Source organism: Neolamprologus brichardi, chromosome 22 (assembly GCF_056152115.1).
Source record: "Neolamprologus brichardi isolate AB-2024 chromosome 22, ASM5615211v1, whole genome shotgun sequence".
Lineage (NCBI taxonomy): Eukaryota > Metazoa > Chordata > Actinopteri > Cichliformes > Cichlidae > Neolamprologus > Neolamprologus brichardi.
The window spans coordinates 24,400,544-24,414,546 of record NC_142124.1 but is presented as its reverse complement, the minus strand read 5'-3'; the positions used below and the strand labels follow the sequence as shown (position 1 = coordinate 24,414,546).

At 38.9% G+C, this 14,003-nt stretch overlaps 2 protein-coding genes across 2 annotated transcripts; both read left to right on the top strand.

Annotated features, from left to right (window-relative positions):
* The first annotated feature begins 282 nt into the window (after positions 1–282).
* LOC102796884 (E3 ubiquitin-protein ligase znrf2-like) lies at positions 283–7,019 on the top strand. The gene is made up of 4 exons (XM_006795210.2): positions 283–1,085; positions 2,492–2,587; positions 3,795–3,900; positions 6,012–7,019. Exons 1-4 carry the CDS (start codon positions 779–781, stop codon positions 6,067–6,069), a joined length of 567 nt encoding a protein of 188 aa, XP_006795273.1. The 5' UTR covers positions 283–778; the 3' UTR covers positions 6,070–7,019.
* Positions 7,020–9,117: 2,098 nt separating this feature from the next.
* On the top strand, positions 9,118–12,433 carry txnl4a (thioredoxin-like 4A). Its single transcript, XM_006795209.2, has 4 exons — positions 9,118–9,265; positions 9,483–9,662; positions 10,913–11,016; positions 11,924–12,433. Exons 2-4 carry the CDS (start codon positions 9,510–9,512, stop codon positions 12,093–12,095), a joined length of 429 nt encoding a protein of 142 aa, XP_006795272.1. The 5' UTR covers positions 9,118–9,265; positions 9,483–9,509; the 3' UTR covers positions 12,096–12,433.
* The last annotated feature ends 1,570 nt before the right edge of the window (positions 12,434–14,003 follow it).

The window sequence follows — 14,003 nt, the reverse complement described above, 5'->3', positions numbered from 1 at the left end:
TCCAGCAAAAATACACGCAGCAATAAAATTCAGTAGTTACAATCCTGGTAATTCCCCCTTTGACGGCAGGTACTGTACTTCTTATTCGGTCAGTTGTGTCCCACGCTTTGCAGCAGCAAAGTCACTCAACTTCATGTAATAAATTAAACTGCTGCAAAGCGTGGGACACAACTTGTGTACAACCTTCATAGAGTAAATAATAAAAGGAATCACTATCTGTCAAATTGAACAATTGGATGCTTTTACTTTGAAAGAAAACGTACTGTATTCGGTGGAGTTGATTACGGCTGACAGCGTTGGCTTACCGGAAGAGGAGGGCAATCCCTGCTTATATTTTTCTTTCCAGACACCACAGTTGAACACAAAAACAAACTTGAAACCAGACGGGCTTTGGGGTCAACACTTGTGCGTGTGTTCTCGGCTAAAGCGGAGAAACACAAACCTTGTTATTTAAGAGATTTTCTCTCTCTTTTTTTTTTTAAATACATCTGTTGTTGGAACAAAGGGGAAGGACTTTGAAACGAAGAAGAAAAAGAAAAAAAGAACCTTTGGAAAGGAAGTTTTGCGTCAGTGAGTGCGCACTTTACGCACAGTGCGCACTGTGAAACTTTGACATGTTGAATAACCTCGGCTGTATCGCTGCATACTTGTTTGGCTGCATTTCCTTTGTTGTTTTCGACTCTCCGGGGCTCGCTGTGATCATGTGTCGTGGCTAAAAAAAACTTCTTTAAGAAAGAAAAACGCACTGACAAACAAAACCCCTAAAACCTGCGGCAATATGGGGGCCAAGCAGAGCAGCCCTGTGTTTGACAGCAGAACTCGAGCTTATTCCAGCTCCGATCTTCCATCTGGAAATTCCAGCAGAGGAGAAAGGTTTGCGGGGTTCAGGTACACAAATGGACCCGATGGCCCAAGAATCCGGTTCACGAGTGGAGGGCCAACAAATTCTGGGCTCAACATACCGGCCGGCGGCAACCAGAGCCTCGACGGCACAGATGGTGACGATGAGGGCCAGCTGCCCCCAGAGGGACACAGGCTGCTTATAGGGTCCCTGCCGGCTGAACTGTCCTCACGCCTGCTCGGGGGTAAGGCGCAAATTTATAAAAGTACACCTGGAGAGCCCAGGCCCATTATTGCTCAGTGCACACTTAGATTTTTAATGCACCGATTTCCTCTTTGTACTCGAGGTGCACTTCCGCAGTGTCAGTACAGCTTTAATATCGTTTTATGCAGTGCATTTCGCCTTCTCTGATATTACCACCGATTCTAATTAACATTTAAAATCCTGCAGCACACAACTGCCCACACTGCATATCCGAACTACGTTATTATGACTTAAATTTCTATTTAATGTAAGGTACCCTATCATTATTTCTCAGTTTCATCTCCAAAGTTGTATGTGTAATTTTGGTGTCAGAGTTACTTATTATTTTTCCATTCGACATGCGATACCTGGCATATGGTTAAGGCCGTCTGATGACTGAGCCCTTTGTTTTGCACTTCTGCACTTTTATTCCAGCCACAGGTGGCTCCGCTGCACCACGCTTTCTTTTTTTTCCCTTTTTTTGGTGGGGGGGGCTCTTTCTTCTTCTACTGCTTCTTTGTTTTGCAACACCAGCCTGTTTTGTCACTATGGCTATGAGAGGGAAGAGTAGTGCACTATGTAGGTCAGCAGATAAGAGCTTCCTGCTGGTTACATATTGCCTGACAGAAACACACACTTGCACACATACACAACAAACTTCCTGAATCCGCAGGTCTTGCTGTTTCTCAACTGAAGGGGTGTCTCACTGGGCCCAACCTGCAACAAAAGCGGGAGTCAAACTAACATAACAACATTCAGAGAGCCTTTAAACACCAGTGTTGCTGACAGCTCAAAGGCTGTTTAAGCACAGGTTGAATTGAGTTTTCTAGGTTTTTTGTTAGAGGCCTAAAAAGTTGTGACATGATCGCTGTGTTCCTGCCCTCTTCTCTTCCTTTTTCCTTACCGGCATATAATTCCCCCGATGAGGAAATGTAATCATTAATCACACCATCAATAATCTTCACTCAAGAGAACCACATGACTGGAACTCTGCAGGTCTGAGACTTTATCTCAGGCCTGGAGGTGAGCTTATCTAACGTCGAGCGGTTCTTGGCCTATTAATCTTTGTACAGCTGTGCAGATACAGGGGGTCAGAAGGAAGCAAGCGATCGGCCAATCGCATGTTTTATAGATGCTTTTGCAGTAAACATCAAATCTGTGTTAAGTGTGCGCTTGCAGTAAGTTTGCAGCGCTGCAGTGACATCTGCAAACTGTGTGAGGTAAGCAGATTGTTAGTTTATGGGAGATTTGAGTTCGTGCGGTCAAAAGGTCCCGTAGGTCACAAGATTAAGCAAAAGCCAACAGTCCCACGTCCTGCCATGTGTACATATCAATATGAGGTTATCAGCGGTGCACTGCCACATCAGGGTCCCTTAATGTTTTCTCTTTGCGTTTTTTCCCCTCCAGGCTTCCACTGTCCCGTTTGCTCCAAGTTCATGGCGTCGGATGAAATCGAGAAGCACCTGCTCATGTGTTTCAGCAAGACGCGGCTCACCTACAACAGTAAGACTGAGGGGGAGATTCTGAACGTCTTTGAGACTGTTATTTTATTGATTTATTTTGTTGCCCACTGCTAATTATTAAATGAAACTGCACGTGACAAAGCAAGATCATTAAAATTGTGTCCTTAAGTAATGTAGCAATTCTACATTGTAATAAAATGCTGTAGTCGTTTAAGGTCTCAACCTGCTGCACTGATGTACAGCTGTTCTAAAGGTTACTGTAACGGCCCTGGCTTCTGTGGTTACAGCTAACTGATATTTACGGTGGAAACCATACAGCGTATGGTCGCCTAATCGCCCACTGAGCTAAACCAGTGCCCCTGTTTTTACCTTTTTAAAAGAAATCTTTTTATACTTAAAAAATATAAGCGCTAGAGCCTGACTGATAAGACTGTCAGACCAATGCCGATATTTGGTGATTTAAAATCCCGATAAATAGGCACACAAAAAGATTTCCATAATATTTGTTGTTTCTTTTGTTTTGAGTTCTTATAAAGACAAAATGACAATGCAATTTAAAAATAATCTTGCTTTATTTTTACAAGTTGCCAATTACTTGTTTTCCCTTGCCGAACGCCTCTTGGATGATTGTCCCGTTTCAAGTATTAGAGTGCCCCCTGGTGGACAACCTATGCCATGCCAACATTTGTAACATGGTTGAAGGGTGTTTCTCCCACGTTGTCTTTTTTTTTCAGTTTCATTTTGCAACAATTATAAATGCTGAGATAATCCTAATGATAGATCGACAAATAGCTAGAATCAAAATATCAATTTTCCTCGAATAAATGTCAAAATATTTTTCAATTTTAGAAATTTAATCATCATGTGATGTCTAAGCTTTATCTTGTTTATCGTTATTTTTTTTTGTCATTTTTAATTCTGACGTTAGAAACTACTGAAATATAATTATTGTCATTACTGTGTAAGTAGCAATTTATTGGTGCAAAAAGCTGTAATGTACTGGTGTTTAGTTTTCTCCTCCATTATTAAACTACACCTTCACATTTTCATACAGAGGAACTGGAGAATAAAAAGTGAAATTACATTCAGCCCAATCAGCAGCACATTTCCGCACAGATGATAGCAGGTATTCTGGTATCAAAGGTTAAACAGATAGTTGTGCGGGATTCGGTGAAGTGAAGATACAAGGTTTGGTGTGCGAGGCAGCTTTTTGCTCATTTGGTCTGTGTTTGTATTGTCTTTCTCAGAGGACATCCTGTCCAGAGACTCTGGGGAATGTGCCATCTGTTTAGACGAGCTGGAGCAAGGAGACACCATTGCCAGACTGCCTTGCCTCTGCATCTACCATAAAGGGTAGCTAATGTGCACAAACACACACAGATAAACAGAATCAGCTGGAAATACTTTGACTAATGCATACAGTTAATTTAAAACCTGTAGTACGTATATGCACAACATAAATAAACATACCAATTAATGCTCAAAAGGCCATTTGTTGTTGTTGTTAGATGGGAAGATAATAAAGCACTCATGTTTAAACCTATAGACTACATTAATGTAAAGCCAGCTTAGAAAAAAAATACAGAAAGCAGTTTAAAAACAGGCTGTGAAACTTTACTGCATCCTGTAAAATACTGCACCTCTTATTGTCTATGCATTTTCAAAAAACTAAGACATAAGTAGTTACGTAATAGTGGCTAGCAGCCAGTCTAGCAATTTCACCCTGCTCCTAATCTTTAAGCTAAGATCGTGTAATCTTAATTTTTCTTTCTTTCTAGCTTTTACCATTACCTGGTCTATTTGATTATATAGCACCGACAAGTTTGAACCTGTCAGATTAAAAGAAAAAGATCCTGTAAATGGAAAGCATTCTTAGCTTTATTGCAGAAATCATAAAATTATGAAACTATCACTTGCAGCTAGTCTGGTGATATGTAAGGTGCGTTCCTGCACCTATAGTTCGTTCGATCTGATCCAAATCAGTTGATAAGTTTGGAAATTTGTAGCTTTTTCCTGTGGTTTGGTTTGTTTTCACAAAGAAAAACTCAAAGCAAACTCTGAACTAAAATACGTCACAACAAGAAGGTCTGGAGCAAGAATAATAAATACTGGAAGAAGGCGCTGTGTTGTGGTCTTGTGGATAACATGAAGAATTTACATTAATTTCACAGCTAGTTGCTAACCCAAACCCTGCATTTGTGTATTTTGGACATTTATGGTACCTTGCAGCATCCCAGAATGCAAAACCTACCTGGCTACAAGAAAGCATTTAGCTCAAACTTGCAGCATACACCTTGTAGTTTGCTGGGATTACGTTCACACCATAAACTAACCGCTGTGGAGTTTGTTTGGAGGTGGACCTCCACGGGTCTCAGTGCGGTTGTTTTGGTGTGCATTGTGTGTGTTCTTTTGTTAGGTTGGACTAAAACCAGGCTAGCTGTTTTTCACTTTTCGAACAAAATGATGCTAACTTGCCACCAACCTTAGCAGAATATCCCTCACTGATCAGTCTGCTTTGGTGGTTTTATAAGCATTTAATGCATTAAAGCAGTCAAAAAGCAGATGTTACAAGGAAACACTATACAGATGTTTTCACTATTTCATATTGACATTTCCTAACAACAGGCTCTTTTCTTTTTAATCTGCATGTTAGCACTTTTCTTAGATGGACACCTATCATCAGCTGTAGAGCTATGTATGTCCCACAGTTAGCATGTAAAGGCTGTAATATGTACAGAGAGATCCTGCTGTTCCCTTTGTTGGTGCAGGTGCTCAGATCAGATCTGGGCTCAAACGTGTACAGAAGGTCGTGAGAAAGCCCCATTCCCAATCAGGAATGGGAATTTAGTTAGTAGTGCTACAGTTTTGTTTAGGAACCTTTAAGCCAGCGAGAGGAATAAACAGTGCCAACAGCGACTGGGTGCTGTCCCCTCTGCAGGCTTTCAGAAGGTGACCAATCGGGAAAACTTTCAGTGAAGTGGGGCCTGAAGGAAGCCTGGGGATAGCATGAGCTGTTCCATGCAGAGGCTGGACTAAGGGGCCGCATAACAATCTGAGATAAAGTCAAGTGTTTTGACTGGGAGCAATGCCAAGATACACTAGAGGAGTCCCAGAATAAAAATGTGGAGTTGAAACAAGCATAATATTTACATTAACCTCATTGGTTCTAAGAACAAGAATTACAGCTTTTCCATATAGATCCTAAAAAAAATAAATAATAATAATCAGTGAGAGGAACAAAACGCTACACAAGCACATTTGCATAAGTGAATAAATTCTTCATAATTGTTGTGATAATATTTTATTTTCCATTTTTAACTTAAAAAATATACAAATTAAAATATAAATAAAAATATTTTGTTTTTTTTTATTTTTCACTTCGAGCTGGTTCCATTTGTTGTGTTCACAAACACTAAATATGTTTCCAACTCCGTTTGAATCAAGCCTCCTTGTTACTGTTGCAGGTGTATAGACGCGTGGTTTGAGGTGAATCGCTCCTGCCCGGAACATCCCAGCGACTAGGAGCTGCAAATGTCCACTACCACAGTACATCACTGGGATCGACTGTGTGCCCTGACCTCATCCCAACACTGTCTTTTCCAGTCACGCATCAGCGCTCCTCAGGGATTATAAGACATTATTGTGTGCAGAGTTTTCACATTGCCTCATGGACTTTGGATATGCCTCCTTAGGTGAAGTGAAATGTTCAAGGAGCCGCACCGGTGAGGTCATTTCAAAATATGTGACATCCCTCGTGTCACCTACTGGCCTAAAGAAGATTCATGCAACCTGGAATATGAGCTGGGCTGTGTTTTTGTTTTTTTTGTTGAGCTGGGCGTGGTTTTTATAGGAGAGGACTTCTAAGACCGACATCTCTCTTCAGGAGGGACTGAGGCCAACAGACTGTGGAGAGAGACGATGAGAAGGCTGATGTTGTGCAATATGAAAAGCAGCCACAGGGACTGGGGAGAAAAAAAATGTCTTTATCAGCTTTAAGGGATGATTGCAGTGTTGACGTAAGGAAGCACATTTCAATGTTATTGCAAAATAGGCTGTTGATATTGTTTGGTAAACAATCATGTGTCATAGACCAAGCAGTCTAACGTGAAATAGTTGGACGATTACCACTCGGCCATTTAGAACCACATTACTGTGATTGCGTAGTTTAGTTGTGGGTTTTTGGGTTTGTTTGTTTTTTTTAAGTTGGGTTGTAACATATCTAATGGTGATTCATTCTCTCCCTCTCTCTCTCTCTCTCTCTCTAAAAGAGTGCCATAATATGCTGCTATGTGATAGACTGGAAAGTTTTTCTATAACCTTTGAACCTTTTCGGTCAATGTTCTTTCTGTTTGTACTGTGATGAGTTGCACAACAATAAATGTTTTGTCTTTGTGTCTTTTTCCTGCATGAGAACTGTTAATGTACATTTGTGTCTTTACACTCGTCCTCCAATTAAAAAGTCATATAAAGTGTGAAGTTTGCATTCTTTCCAACCGACAGCTGTACTTACTTACAATCACGCAAAGGTATTACATAACATCTGCAGTTTATCCCGCAAACATTATTTTGTTGTTTTAATTGTCGAGAAAAATTAAAATCTTAATGGCACCGTTACTTTTGACAGTAAGTACTAAAGCTAGCAGCTACAAAAATGGGATGATGTGTGATACCTGTTTAGAAGTCAGTGAGCAGAGGCATGAAGAGCCTGGAGTTATTTGTTTGTCTGAGGACTTGCAATCTTTTCATTGGTTACAGAGTGTTTGGTAATGAAATGTATGCGTGCCAGAGAAGGTATTTTCATATGAGGGAAACTGTCCTCTGGCAAAGGACAACAAATTAAAATATGACAATACTTCCTGATGATAGTAGTTTACTATCTATCTATCTATCTAAGTTCAATCAAACACATTCAGTGAGTTAATGGTTTATAGTTGTGTTACAATCAACTTTTGGATACATTTTCAAGGAGGAGCATTTGATATGATGTAATAAAGTAGATAAAATTCAGCTGTGCCTTAGTCACATTAAACAGTAACCAAATGTAATGTTACTATAATAAAAAAAATTTAATCTAATAAAATGTTACTAACTATGAAACATAAACACCTTTTCACAGCCCATGTGTAAAATGAAAGGACCAAAATAGATCCCAAAGGTTGATTCTGTTCATCTGGACGTAGAGTTTTCAGTGGGAGAAACATTTCGTCACTCATCCAAGTGACTTCTTCAGTTTCAGCTCAGCTCTCTATCAACTCTCTACTCAAAGACCACTGGCCATTGATCAGTGGTCTTTGATCAGTAGTTGTCGATCAATGGTCATGAGAATTTGCATATTAATGATCAAGGAACTGACCTCCCACCCATTGTCCCTTCAGTGGTGCTAGTTTCAGTCATTATACAATAAACTGTTTATAAGATTGGGGAATCCTGCAGTCAGATGAGATTGAGGAAGTCACTTGGATGAGTGATGAAATGTTTCTCCCACTGAAAACGCTACATCCAGATACACAGAATCAGCCTTTGGGATTTACTTACCCGGATGATTGAGCATAAATCAAGATATCAAGATAAGACCAAAATAGATGGGACCAAGTTTCAGTAATTAGCCCACAGTACTTTGTCTATGTCATTCTCAAAACTTTATAGAAATGTTTCACTGGGTAAATCACCTTAAATGAAGCTCATCTGAACCTTATTTGTCTGAAAGTACTTTTGTGCAGGGACCTGTAACTGTGTAATGTTTTTCAGTGTAACCACAGTATAAACCTGTCTTCTACAATCACTGGTAAAGACCAAAAGTTCTTCCAGATGGGGCGGGGCTATAGGGGTGGCTCTGTCTTACCTGAAATTTGTTTGCTCCTCTTCTTCACACACATTCATCACTTAAGTAGAAATACAGATAGTTGTATTTAAAAATGCTCTAGTAAATATTAACATACTCATTCAATGTCCTTACTCAAAAGTTTAAAAAAAAGTACAGGCTCTGAAAGGTAGTCTAAACAAAAATAAAAAGTAGCTCTTTGTATTTTTGACAACTAATTAAAACTCATGTTATATTATTATTATTTTTTAAAAAAATCTAAACAAAGGCAGTAAAAAATGTGGCTGTATTTGCTGTTGTCTAATTTGTAGATGGGTGACTTTGCCTCCACACCTAAATAGAAAAACGACTATAGGGCTACATCGAGGTTTGGCAGGTGTGGAAACCCTAAAATTACCTGAAAAGAAACAAGTGACAAGTGACAAGTTGTTTCGGATTGGATTTTCTGAATTCATATGACTCCCACACCCCACCAACCCCCTGTGCCACCCCATTAAAAAAAGAATCCCGGAAATGCCCCTGCTTCCAGTTAATATTAAGAAAATCCTTCCATGTTGCAGCTGGAAAGGATGCCGTGTTTTCCTGAAATCTGATTTTGGAAGTCTCATAAATGAAAATCAGAGGTTACCTAAAGTAGATTGCATAGGGTCAGGACGTCTTACAGTATAATTCACTAAGGAAAAACTTAAAATCTGGCTGCATCTGACTAAAACGTACACACGGACGTGACGTAAACACGTCTGGCGCTGAATTGATGACGCCACGCGCCTAGAAACGAACCTTTTGCGACAAAGTACACAGCGGCTGTATTATTCAACAGTTTCTCTTTCTTAGAGTTGCGAATTGCGTTTTTACCACATACGTGGCCTAATAACACGGATTTATTTACATTTTTAGGTAAGTGTTTCCGAATTTTGTTCACTTATTTTCCTGCAGGGCTCACTATTTCTCCTTCCAGATTTTTTCTTGCTAACCTCAACCTAGACTGCCCCGTTAGCAGCAGGCTTACTGCTTATTATGACTAACACAAACAAACGCAGAGGTTTTATTGGATGTAATTTATAATGTAATTTACACATTTGCTACTGTTGTAATGAAACGTATTTATTTGCAGCTTAGGAATCAACAACTTTGGATCAACATGTCGTACATGCTACCACATCTCCACAACGGCTGGCAGGTCGACCAAGCCATCTTGTCTGAGGAGGACCGAGTCCTGGTTATCCGCTTCGGACACGATTGGGACCCGACATGTATGAAGATGGACGAAGTTCTTTACAGCATCGCGGAAAAGGTCTGAGTAGTTTATAAACGGCGACTGTTTGCTAGCTTATGTTTCTTATCTGAACTCCTGTAGAGGGCGCTATTTGTGGAGTGTTAAGCTGATAAAATTCAATATACTTTAAGGTCAATACGTGGACTATTTTACAATTTATTGTAACATTTAAATAAGACTTAAACGCTTACAAATTGAAAATATATGCTCAGCATCTTTGGTGGGGTCTTATTCTGCAAATAATCATTCTAAATGCAAGTCTTTCTCTTACTGTTAATTTCAACTTAAGAGGTGAAATTTTGTAGAGCCTATAACTTATACAAATGTAATGCTGGCACTCACCCCCCTCCCTCTCCTGAGTCGTCTTTGTTTTGGTAATTTTGTTTGTTTTCATGGTTCAGGTTTTTCCCAAGTCTTTGAGTTTCAGCATGTTACCTCCAGTAATTTGCTGATATATGTTAGTCAGTGTGGCAACAGTTTTTATTGTTTCACTTGTAAACTCAAAACCCAGAGGGAAAAGTAGCCATAAAAGACAGTGTGACTTTATTAATTAGTTCAGAGAGCCAACTTCACCCATGTTTCTGGGTCACTCCTTGAGAGCAGTGTTATGGATACAACAAGTCAAGAAGAGGGGAAAAAAGTGCACTTAGCTACATTTTCTCTATGATAACTGTAGTGTCAGTGCAATTTGATTCAATATTGCTGAATTCTCCCATAGATTCAATTTAGTTTTGTTTTGGGTTTGTTTTTTTGGGTTTTTTTTTTTGGCCTTTTAGCCTTTAATGGATAGAGACAGCATAGATAGACAGGAAAGTGGACATGCAGCAAAGGGCCACAGGTCAGACTGGAACCCAGGCCTGCTGCTATCTGGCCACAGGCCTGCTCACCAACGGAGCTAAACCGACGCCCCTGTTTAGTATTTATTTATTTATTTAAACCCACCCAGATTTTTTTCTTTGAGACTTTCTAATGCCTCTTAAAGGGGCCTACATTGACTGGTCATGGAAGATTATTGCTGATTGTACAACCAAGGCTTTTGCTAGAGGATTTGGCTCTGAGGTAGCAATTTGTTGATGATTTTCTAGATGTAACCTTGCTACCCAGAACTGTTAAAAAGAAACCTGGCCTTGTGTAATTTTTAAAAGATAAAATTGACTTGATGTCCAGGAAAACGTTTTGCTAAGAGCAACACTTTTCTTCATTTTTTTTTGTGTGTGTATTTACTTTGTTTTTCTGAACTCATGGTTTTTATATCTGTGCCTTGACAGGTTAAGAATTTTGCAGTCATTTACCTGGTGGACATCACAGAAGTACCAGATTTCAACAAGATGTACGAGTTGTACGACCCCTGCACTGTCATGTTCTTCTTCAGGTGAGGCTGTCAGTGTCAGCCCTGCATTCTGTCACTGTTGTTGTTATTTAGTAGACAGGCATTGTTGAAGGCACTCGGGTTATTAATTATTAAAGCTAATCAGATTAACAAAACTGCAAAATCTTTTTTTTCTTGACAAGTGAGTGCAGTCATTATCCTTACATAAATGAAGTGTACAATCCAGTTCTTTCAACACTAAAAGTGCTCAGCTGTGCTCTTCTGGACTCTGCTTCACATCAAACTCACAACACATTAAATAAACAGACCAGAAGACTCTACTAGAAAGGTATGAGGGTGCGTGGGGGAAAACACCAGATACTGATATTTTAATAAAGAAGTTAACATACAAGCAATCACTTTTTGATTGTAAGGCGATTACACAAGGTACCTGATGGGAGGCAACCTTTATGCAAACAGTTGCTGTTCGACTTGAATGAGCAGTCACACTCTGAGAGATTGCCGTATGTTTGTAAATACATGCTGTCTAATTTGTAAATGCAGACAGGTTGCCAGCATGTTGCCATCAGTTTGAATGAGTCTTTGTCAAAAGCTGAAGGCAAGTCGACTCACCTGGCTGCCAGCTGGTTGTATTCCTATAGTTTATGCTCTGATCATCATCAGGAGCATCATCTATCAGCAGTCTTCCTCATGAGTGTGATTGGCTGTATCAAACTAGACAGATGGACAGTTATTTGTTTTTGACTGAAGACCATAATTATAAAAATTAAAAGAAGAACACTTGAAATAATTCCCATTATGTCACTGAAATTTCAAAAGGAAAAAAAAAACTTCAATTTTTAGTTTTAATCTGTTTTCCAGATTAGAACACAGATAGAAACCCAGTTTTTGGTATTTAAATGTGATTTAAAGGAACTTAACATCAAACTTCATTTCATCTCATTTTCAGGAACAAACACATCATGATTGATTTGGGCACCGGTAACAACAACAAGATCAACTGGACAATGGAGGACAAGCAGGAGATGATAGACATTATTGAAACTGTGTATCGAGGAGCAAGAAAAGGCCGAGGTCTGGTAGTGTCTCCCAAGGATTACTCTACAAAATACAGATATTGATTCTTCTTTTTCTTCTCTTCTCCGTTTTGTTGGAGTTCTCTTTTTTTCCATCCCTGCTGTTTTGGACAGAGACTACAAATTTCAGAAATCGAGGATTTTCTTTTCCAGTATTTTCATTTTGCCAGTGAAAGAGGACAATATTGTTATTATTGGTTGTGTATTTGTTACTTTGTGCCATTTGGGGTTTTTGTGTGTGGGTATCAGTTTAACTCAGTTCCTTAATGAACTGTTTATTGTGCTTTTTTTTTTTAAATTTTCTTGTGTGAAATGAGCTGAACAGATCACACACAGTGTACACGGCCCTTATATTTAAAAGTTGTAATAAACCTGGATTTTTACTGAGATTTTTTTCCTGAGTAAAGTTTCTGTGGTTGGTAAAGTTTGTTTATTTATTTATTGCTTTTTTTCTTCCTGTAAGGAAGACGACAGCGCCACAGTGGCTGCAAGATGGATAGAGACGAATGAGCTTCTTAGTAATGTGTTGATAGCTTGTTGAATGGCTTTGAGTTAGATTTTGTCTAATTAGAGTTTTAGCTCTGATGACCATGCTAGATGGAGAACAGGAATTTAAAAAATGCCTAAGGAGCTTGGAACTTTTCTTTCCAAGCTCCTTACACTACGATGACCTGGATGACCGAGAACCTTCACAGACAAAAAAACCTAAGTTTTTCTGTGTCCTCATGTTGAAATCTAATCTCAGTATTTCCCGACCTAGTTGGGTCCACAGGCAATAAACACATAAGTAAATAGTTGAATATCTAACTATTTTAATTCAGACAATTAAAATATAAAGTGCAGATTTTCAATTTTAACACAGTGTTTGACAAATAATGTGGTGTTTTGGACCTGAGCTGAAGATCTAACCTAGAGACCTAAAATACAATTCCCTGACATCTCCACTAGATGGAGCCAGAGCTATTTGGAAGAAGACTGCATCGTTATAATGTTACAGGTTCCAGCCTTACTGCTGAACATTGGTCAAGTGTGCTGTCACAATGACCTAATTCCCATTGTCCCGGCACCCTCCCATTCAGTAACTAGTGTAACTCCGTGTGGATGCCCACTTGGAGCTGCAGTAGTGCCTCGTTTATAAGGGTTTAAATGCAAGCTCTGGGACACCTTTGTCTTCACACAGGAACAGGAGCTTCCACTCAGCACCTGCAGCTAATTCTACTGCTGTCAGATGGATGTGTTAACATAGTCCTTCATCTTCTGCGCTTCACTTTCATTCATCATTTACAAAAATCCGACTTGTCTTTAATCTTTCCTCTTTCTTGTTATTAGTATTTATAACAACAACAAGGCAAATAAGAGACAAATTTTTAAGCACCATACAGAATTTCACTAAGTATTCCTCTTATTACTGAAATGGATCATTTGAAATAATCATAACTCAAACTCTAGTGTGCCGAGTTTACAGAGCATGCATTTTACTGTCACATTTTTCATGCAAACAGTAAAAATGTGTAGGAATGGAATGGGGCCAACATCCAGGCATACAAACTTAAATAAAAGATAAGACTTTTTGCTCACTTTCAAAGTTTAAATTATTAAAAATTTAACTACTTAACTAAAATATTACCAGACAGCAGCATGGCAAACAAGTGCTCCGTGTGTACACGTCACGAGGACAAAAACACTAAATTATGCATATTTTACAAACACTAAACAGGATAAATCAAATTATCAAGCCACATGTAAAAATACATAAATAAAAAATAAACACTATTGCTTACACGAGCTAGAAAGATTACAATATACAGGAAATCGCTGTAGTTTCTGTCAGTTTGTCATTTTGCTTCACATCTCTAGAAAAGTTGGTTTGATGTAATAAAATGTAAATAAAAACAATATAATTTAAAAACCCATAAACTTATTTTATTCACATTAGAACGCAGGAAACATGCG

Bases quoted from the DNA above. Each gene is read 5' to 3' on its own strand.
- txnl4a (XM_006795209.2), top strand. From the start codon at position 9,510: ATGTCGTACATGCTACCACATCTCCACAACGGCTGGCAGGTCGACCAA. The intron at 9,663-10,912 runs GTCTGAGTAGTT...GTGCCTTGACAG, and splicing joins TTTACAGCATCGCGGAAAAG to GTTAAGAATTTTGCAGTCAT. The intron at 11,017-11,923 runs GTGAGGCTGTCA...TCTCATTTTCAG, and splicing joins ACTGTCATGTTCTTCTTCAG to GAACAAACACATCATGATTG.
- LOC102796884 (XM_006795210.2), top strand. From the start codon at position 779: ATGGGGGCCAAGCAGAGCAGCCCTGTGTTTGACAGCAGAACTCGAGCT. The intron at 2,588-3,794 runs GTAAGACTGAGG...TGTCTTTCTCAG, and splicing joins GACGCGGCTCACCTACAACA to AGGACATCCTGTCCAGAGAC. The intron at 3,901-6,011 runs GTAGCTAATGTG...TTACTGTTGCAG, and splicing joins CTCTGCATCTACCATAAAGG to GTGTATAGACGCGTGGTTTG.